The sequence below is a fragment of the Lipotes vexillifer genome, unplaced genomic scaffold (genome assembly GCF_000442215.2).
Source record: "Lipotes vexillifer unplaced genomic scaffold, Lipotes_vexillifer_v1.1 scaffold1017, whole genome shotgun sequence".
Taxonomy (NCBI): domain Eukaryota; kingdom Metazoa; phylum Chordata; class Mammalia; order Artiodactyla; family Lipotidae; genus Lipotes; species Lipotes vexillifer.
This window is the reverse complement of record NW_006772141.1, coordinates 146,308-154,754: the sequence shown is the minus strand read 5'-3', so window position 1 is coordinate 154,754 and position 8,447 is coordinate 146,308. Positions and strand designations below refer to the sequence as shown.

Sequence of the window (8,447 nt, the reverse complement as noted above, 5' to 3'; positions counted from 1 at the left end):
CACACACACACACACACACACACACACACACACACACACACACACACACACACACACACACACACACACACCCCTGCTCCTCTTCCTGTATTCTCCCAACTATGCACCCTGTTATTGAAGTCAAAGATGTGGGCATCATTCTTGATTCATCCTTCACCCATCCAACCCCTTCACATAGAATCAGTCGCCAATCCACTTCTTTCCAATTCCACTGCTGCTTCCCTACCTCAGGCTACCACCCTTATGCTTAGTAGTTAATTGTTTGGGCTTTGGCTTCAGGCTGACTTGCTCTACCATGTATTAATAGGGTGGAATTGGAAAGTCATTCATCATCAGAATCCTTAAATCTCCTGACCTATAAAATGAAGATGTAATAACAACACCCACCTCAGAGTTGTTAGGGAAGTGAAGTGAAATGATTACATGTAAAAGCCCCTGAAACTGCACCTGGAACCTATGAAGTATTCAATAAGTCTCAACTATCATAATCATCCTCCTTTTGGGTGCCCAGCACAATTCCTCCAGGTTAGGTGACCCTTCTCTCCTAGCACCTCTAACACTCTTTGGTAATTATTTTTGTCTGTCTCCCAACCCAGTTGTAAGCTCCCTAATGGCAAGAGCTGAGTTTTTTCCCCATATATGATATGAATGAATGATTAATAAAACCATGATAATAATAAATGATTATATATGAATATTAAGAGCTATGTAAAATAAATGAGTATACATGATTATATTATATTATTATTATACACTGAATGTGGTATTTATTTAGAGATCGTCAATGAGAAAAAGGAACATATTAAGAGATACAGGCTTAAGTCGGCAAGGAATCAATAATGAAAAGTATCGGTTGCCATAATATTTTGATGTGTAACATAACAAATTTTATTTTTAAGTAACTCACAAGTTTTCTCTTAGAAAGTAACATACATGGGCATTTCCTGATCTTAAAAAGATCCACTTTTGCTACTCAGCAATTTATTTTCCATGGTTTTGCAAGGCAGAGATATTTGTTCCTCAAAACAAAGAAGCCACCCAACAGTTCCAGAACTGTGACTCAAATCTTTTCAGAGGAAGCCCTTGAAAAAACATCTCTACTTGCCTGCACTGACATCTAAGACTGACCATTTATGAGAAAGACAAAGAGCCATGCCTTAGAATACTGAACCCACTCATTCACAAGTAGGAAGAGGAGACTCAAATGTTTCCCTTTGGAGTAGAATTTTTTAAAAATTAAAAAGCAGTTATGTGGTACCTTTCTACTGGTCTACTAGTTACAGAAAAATTACCCTATTTCTTAACCTGTGAAAATGAACTGTCCTCAGTTTTTTGAGGTGAAAAGAAGAGAAAAGCAATTGTGATTTTATTTCAAAAGTTTAAATGGTGGTGTTCTGACTCAAATCTCTCAACCTCCTGAGAGAAGTTCAAGTTGGGCAGAGGGCTCCCACTCTGTTCCTCTCCAGGTGAGGGGGCAGGAGGATACCTGGGCTCCATAGACGCGTTGCATCGCCTGGAGCAGCTGGTTGGTATAATCCGTGAGAGTGCCAGCATCTTCTTCAAATACACTCAGTAAAGAGCGAGTCTGCAAGAAAAGAGGTCAATTTTATTTCTAAGTGGAGAAGTTACAATGGAGGTAAAACAAACACACGCACACAGAGATATGGGGAGGGAAGATGTCTGTTGTCTGGCTTTACTTTTTTATTGCTAATACTAATATAGGCTGATTCCTAGAGCTTTAATTCAGAACTTCTTTTCTAATCCTTTAGACTACATTGCGAGGGCAAACTGAATACAGTTTGAGTACTGGGGCCAGGGAAAGAAAGCCAATTTTTAAAGGGTTAAGAAGACTCAAGGGCTATTATCTGTCTCGATGTTAGCCTCTACCTAAGTACCAGTAAAGTCCATCCAATAAAATAAGTGTTAAAAAGGGCAGTCTCTCCCTTCAAGCCCATAAACTGAACTCAATGTCTGGCCTGTCTGTATACCTGGGGTATGGTCACCCAGCACTGCATCATCACAGCAGTTAACCATCTGTCCGGTTTTCTGCAATCCTGGAAGTCTTGCAGGGGTGTGTCATTCTTTCCACTTAAGATACTACAGTCAGGCTCCATGTCTTTCGTCATATTCTTCTATTCAACCAATTTTCAAACTCATGACCAGGAAATTTCATGTACCATGGGCCCACCAGTGGAAGCTCTGGGCACAAAACTCAAATAGCAACTTAAGAATGCTAGCTCAGTTCCTTTGGGAAGACTACTCAGTGCTTCGAGAGCAGCTGAGCAATGTCTTAGATGAAAGGTATTTCCTCTCATTTTCATGCGTAGTGCCTGATACGCTGAGCACTAAAGAAATATTTATATATTGGACGGTGTCTCAAGAAGTATCAAGGGACCACATACGAGACCATATCTATTCAAGAGACTTTTGTTAATGTGTCCAGCACAGTGGGAATTTAAAATACTACATTAGTGATAATGGGATCTATATTTCAGAAAATAACCCATTAGGTATAGAATGGAGAGTAAGCTATAGAAATGTCTTTAATGAGATGATACCAAAGGCACCTTACAAAGAACAATCCATTAAGGTTCGTTATTTTCCTGCAAATGAATTTCAATTCCTTCTTTCTTTTTCTAACCTACCTCAGGTAAGAGAATAATAACTGACTCAAAAGCACCCCCAATAAACTGGAAGAGGAACCCCGACGTTTGAATCATTCTACCTTTGATTTTGTTGACAAACTCTGGTGGACTTCACAGTAGTACATGCTTATCCTGGTTTTGCCCAAGGTCTTTAAGGCTAAAAATACCTGCTCTCAGACCAATGTACTCTCTTCAGTACCAATTCTTATCAACAGAAGGATCAGAACAAACAAAACAAAAATCATGGATGTGACCCACTGGATCTCATAATCCATTAATGGATGTCAATGAGTAGGTGAAAAACATCGGTTTAGAATTCTTTATTACATCTCTTTAAAATACACTATTTGAAAAACAAACATTGTTAAAAGACGTTTTGAGAACCTACAGTGATTGGTCTATCACTCTACATTCATTCATGTATATACTTCTGCCTTCATCCAATATTTGATGAAACGTTGTGTTGGGATCTGAGATTCAAAGGTGATCAGAACCAACTCTGTTCTCCAGGAGCTTACAGTCTACTGGGGCCTCTCAAAGGAGCTGGGATCCCCTTGGGACCGTATCAATCCTGGGTCCAAATTTAGGCTCTAACACTAATTTGCAGGGAACACTAGAGGTAATGAATTACATAAAGTGCCTACCAGTGCCTAATACACAGTGATAGCAGATGATACTGATTATGAAGAAGATAATGAACTTTGCTTATAACATGTTGGACACTAAGGGTTTCACATGTTATGATTTCATTTCAACACTAAAGCAACACTATTATCTACACAGTTATCTATAAATGTCATCTAATAGGAGAGAATCTTTTGGTATTTGTGGCGCCAATGCTGGAGAAGTCCTTCAATGTTTATGATGATTCTTGTTCCTTTCTTTGCTATAACAGTATATCTAAGAGAATGAAAAAGAGTGATACAACTGGATTGAGGATATTTAATTTTTTAAATACTACTGATGTCCATTTAGTTGAGTCCTATTTATTGTTTTTAATACTCTTAGAAATAAAATACATAGAATGGAAAATGAGCCACAGGATGAAAAGAGAGGGCTTGTATAAATGTCCTCCATAAAGAGAGTAGAAAGAAAACTAAAACTACCATTTACTCTGTACTTCCTATGTGTCTGACACTGTGCTGAGCACTAAATATTACTTCATTTAATCCTTCCAACAATTTTATGTGGTAGACACCACAGTTACATTAATCCCATTTTAAAGATGATGAAACTGAGGCTCATTAAGGTTAAGAAACTTGCTCAACCTCCCACAGCTGGGAAACAGCAGGGTTGAGATGTAAACCCAGGTCTGGCTGGTACCAATGGCCATGCTTTCTCCACCGCAGGAGGCTGCATCCACCACCTAGCAAAGGTGGGTCTCATCAGTGGGCATGCTCTTTGGCCCACAGCCCACCATCCTGTCTGGAGGCAGGATGCAGACTGCTTAGAGCTGACTTCTCTTGGGTCATCCTACTGTCATGCTCTCACCTGTGATAACTGCCAAAACTACATCACAAGTTTTTTTTCTTTATATTCTGAACATGTTTACCATGACATCCATTGGAACTGACAAAAACACTCCCGTCTTCCCTTTCTAACTTAACTAGGCCATGATCATCCTTGAAAAAAAATATACCCAGCTATCTCAGACACTGTTTTAATATCCACATTTATCAGCTCTGCATCTGCTTAAACTTATATTTGGAAGAACAGGAATGTTCTGAGACCTAAAGAAGGAATAAAACCAAGGACCAGGCAGGTATACCAGTTGCTCGAAAGTTCCACAAAAAACTCCAAAAGACTGGTGCACATCACTTATAAAGACAATAACAGCAATCATTTATGGAGTTACTATAATATGCAGGCGTGAAGATACTTTACATATGTTATTTATTCTTCATAAGAATTAAGCAACTATTTTTATTCTAATTTTACCCATGTTGAAACACAAGCGGTTGAGTTTGAGTAACCTGCAGAATCAAGATTTAAATTCCGTCCTTCTTCTACTACCCTACCTCTCAAGAGTAATGCATGGACAGAAAAACGAAACCAAACACCTTAGCCTTAGCTCCACATTACCCTCTATCTTAGAATAAAGAAACTGGGTGTCATCTAATAAACTAGTCCTAGACATTTTTCACTCCTAAGAATAGCATCTAGTTATATAATGGCACAATTTTAACAGCTGTGATTGTAAAATATACACACGCACACACACGTGTATATTTTATATATATTTAAATATATTTTAAATGTTTTAATATTTACCATATATAAGTATAAATATTATACATATATATATATTTTAAGGTAAAAACAATTAAAACTCTTATTCCCATAGTGTGGGAGAGGGAGAGAAATGTCTCAGTAGAACCAAGCCTACTGAAAGGAAAATGTATCATAAACAGAGTACAGCAGGACAAAAGCCCTCCACAATGAAGACAAAACCACTAGGTAATGTTTTGAGGCATCCTGCTTGAGTTAAAAAAGGCCTGGTTTCCCAGCTGGATCTCTCACTGAATAATCTCAGAACTTAATCTTTAAATTCTCTGTGCTTCAGCTGTGCCAACTGCAAAGGAAACAAACAAATATCGTAACAAAACAGCAAGCAACAGTGCTACACTTTATCTCAAAAGCACACTACTTACAGGAAAGAGAATAAGCCCCTGGAGAGGTGTGAGCTGCAGCAGCTCAAAGCAGCATTTGTGTTCCTATCACAGCAGCATTCACACAGTACTGCAACTGCTGCTTTCCTTATCTGTCTCCCAGAACAGACTGTGAACCAGCAGAGGGAAGGCACTCTTATCTTATTTGTCATTACATTCCCAGCATCTAGCAGCACCTAGCGAAGAGCAGAGGCTCGCAAACAGCAATGGAGACAAGTACCTTAATCCCTAAAATATTTCGTCTTTCATACACCAGAGGTAACCAGAAATAATACATGTACGCACAAAGACTAGTCTTATAATACACTGTGCAGCACTGTGAACTTAAAAGGGCATGAATAGATGTGTATAAGGTCAGTCAACTGCTATTCAGCTCTTCTTGGGTCACTGAGCTCAAATATAAAAGCTTTTGTGTTCATTTAATGAATCCTGTGCAACCAGGTTACTGGAGCAACCCTCATAAATACTCTACATAAAACAAGAGAAAACAATAGATGGTTTCTTAAGATCACTTCCTTTTAGTGAAACATTTTAGGTCACTGATGACAGAAAAGCCAGGTGCTAGGTAGCTGGGCTAACTTGAACAACATAGGCAGACTGCCTGGGTTCCAATCCCGGCTCTGCCACTTGATAATGTATAATCTTGGGAGCAAGTTATTTAACTTCTCAGCTCCTTGGTAGTTTTAATACAGTACCTACTTCAAAAGACTGTTGAAAGGATTAGCTAAGTTAACATATGTAAAGCACTGAGAACAGGGCCTGGCACATAAAAAATGCATGTATGACACAGGTGTTTGCTATTGCTTTTATTCTTTACAGATAAAACTAAGGAGTTGGATTAGATTCCTTCCAGTTACAAGTCTATGAATCTCCTTGGCAGTAAAGCTGCATTAGGCACATACCCCATACAAGAGAGCTAAATATGTTTTGATGGTTATCAAAGACCTTCCTGGAAGTTTGCTTCCATTCAAACCTCACCAAGAACCCTCACAGGGTGACACCCACGTCTCAAAAGCAATGACAAATTCCCTACGTAAAGAGGAACGTTAAATAGAAATGACAATGCCTCTTAACCTCTTCTTCCTCATACAAGCTCAGTTATAAATCATGCAGATATGTTAGACTTGTAAGCCTCTTAAATATTATCTGCTCCGTGACCCTCATTCTGCAGATGAGAAAACCCAGCCAGTCACAGGATGAGGATGAGTGACTTGCCCAAATCAAATGATAAGTTAGTGTTAGAGCCACAATTAGGACCCAAGTGGCCTGACTCGTTTGCCAGTCCGCTGTCTCCTACCTCACAGCTGAGCACATCCTGTAAACAACTCAGAACCAGTGCCTATTCACTGATGTGAGAGCCAAAAATTCCAAATGTAACTCCTCGGTGAGGGCAACATGGAGAATCAGTTAGTGCCACTTCTCTAACCTGGCTCAGCCATCACCATGTCCAGTTAGGAAAGCAATATATCTTTGCACCTCAGTTTCTCCAACTACAAAGCAAGTGGAAATCCCTGTTCAAAATGATATCATTAGAAATTCCACAATATTATCTTCAGATCGCACGCAACAGGTGTGATGATGGACAAAATGACTTCTACCCAGGGTTTTGATCCCATTAAAATGCCAGAAGTTTAGAGGCTTCAGAGAGGCCTTTGAGAAGTCAATCAGACCAGCGGATAACAATTAAAAAAAAAAAAATCACAGCTTGCTTACACTTTCTTACTTGCCTATGTAAAGAAGATCACAAAGAAATGGGCACAAGGCAACTAAGCACACAGTCCTTTTGACTACTAATTCTGAACTGGAGAGATGCAGAGTGGGTGTAGGTAAGTCCATCAAAGGATCACCCCGGGGAGGCACAATTCACTAAGAAGAAAATGGAAAGGAAGCACAAAGGGAAGAGAAACGGTGAAAGGAAAAGAGGTTACTCTTACTCTAATTTTTCAAGAGTTGAGATACTAGAGAATAAAGAGAGGTATTTAAATAACCCAAGGATGCAGAGCCTCTAGGGCAGATATGAAGCTGGGGAAATGTTAATGAAGAACAAAGGTTCCCTGGGGAAAGGTGCACTGACTTATGAAGTAATGTCATTCTGCAGTCATTTACTACATTTGCACACCAGCTTTCATCTGCAGAGCTCAAAGGACTTGATTCTCATCTCGGGTGCGCTAATGAAGTTCCCCTGTGCGGCAAATAGGGCAGGTATTGTAATTTCCTCCTCACGAATGGGAAAACAGGGCCAAAGGGAGGTCTGGCACCGCTGGGGAAGCGGTCTAGGCTCTCTGCATCCCACTCCGGTCCTAAATCCACCAGGTGCCATCATATCAGTAGTAGTAATAATAATAAGTAAGACTGACTTCTTATTTTGTACCAGACATCGCCCGCGAACAACTTGACAGGCATTTCCTTATTTAATTCTAACTCTAAGAGGCAGGTACAATTATTCCTATCTTACGACAAAGCTGAGGCAAAAAAAGATTATTTGCCCGGGGCACTTGGTGGAGCCCAAGCGTAGGCCGAGCAGCCTCGGTTTCAGCTGAGTTTGGAAAGGGGTCGGGACACAAAGACTCCGGCCGCGGGGGGCTTTCCCGACGTCGCCAGCCCTGTCTGAGGGATGCCGGCTCCCGGAGCATACCGGACTCAAGACACAGGGCCGGGCCCGCCCCCTCTTCGCCCCCGAGGGGGCCCGGCTTACTCCCAGCCTCCACCCCGCGGCTGGTAGGGCCTCCTCGGCCTCAAGCCCTCGGGCGAGGGGGACCCGGGCGGCGGGAGGTACCTGGGGGCTGTCCTGCAACGCCTCCTCTAGCAGGAGCTTGTCCACGGCAGGCATGGTGCCGCGCGGCTGGGCCGAGGGCCGGACGAAAGCACGGAGGGCAGGTGACGCGGTGGCCGAGGGTGCTCGAGGCTCAGGCGACGAGGCGGACGACGTTCTGTGCCCAGGACGGCCCCGCGTGCGCCCACGCCTGGCCAGTGAGTGACCGCCGCCCGCCCGCCAGCCCTCCTCTCCACCCAGCCCTCAGCGGAGCCGGATCAACAGGAAGTGTGGCGAGCTCCCGACCCGGACACCGGAAGTGTGGCGGCCCCGCTTCCCCCCACCCCGCGCCCACCTCTCGCGGGAAACCGCAGACCCCCC

At 42.0% G+C, this 8,447-nt stretch overlaps 1 protein-coding gene across 3 annotated transcripts in view; it reads right to left on the bottom strand.

Moving 5' to 3' along the window:
• The window catches only part of APPL2 (adaptor protein, phosphotyrosine interacting with PH domain and leucine zipper 2), a 53,358-nt gene extending 44,993 nt beyond the window's left edge, over positions 1-8,365 (bottom strand). The window contains exons 1-2 of one of the 3 annotated variants that reach the window (XM_007447305.1): positions 8,091-8,365; positions 1,487-1,585 (exon numbers count right to left, since the gene is read on the bottom strand). In XM_007447305.1, the coding sequence (XP_007447367.1) occupies positions 1,487-1,585; positions 8,091-8,144 (153 nt within the window). In that variant the 5' untranslated portion in view covers positions 8,145-8,365. Of the gene's footprint in view, positions 1-1,486; positions 1,586-5,296; positions 5,614-8,090 lie in introns of those variants that run through there. The other 2 variants (XM_007447306.1, XM_007447307.1) reach the window with 2 other exon arrangements.
• Positions 8,366-8,447: the final 82 nt, after the last annotated feature.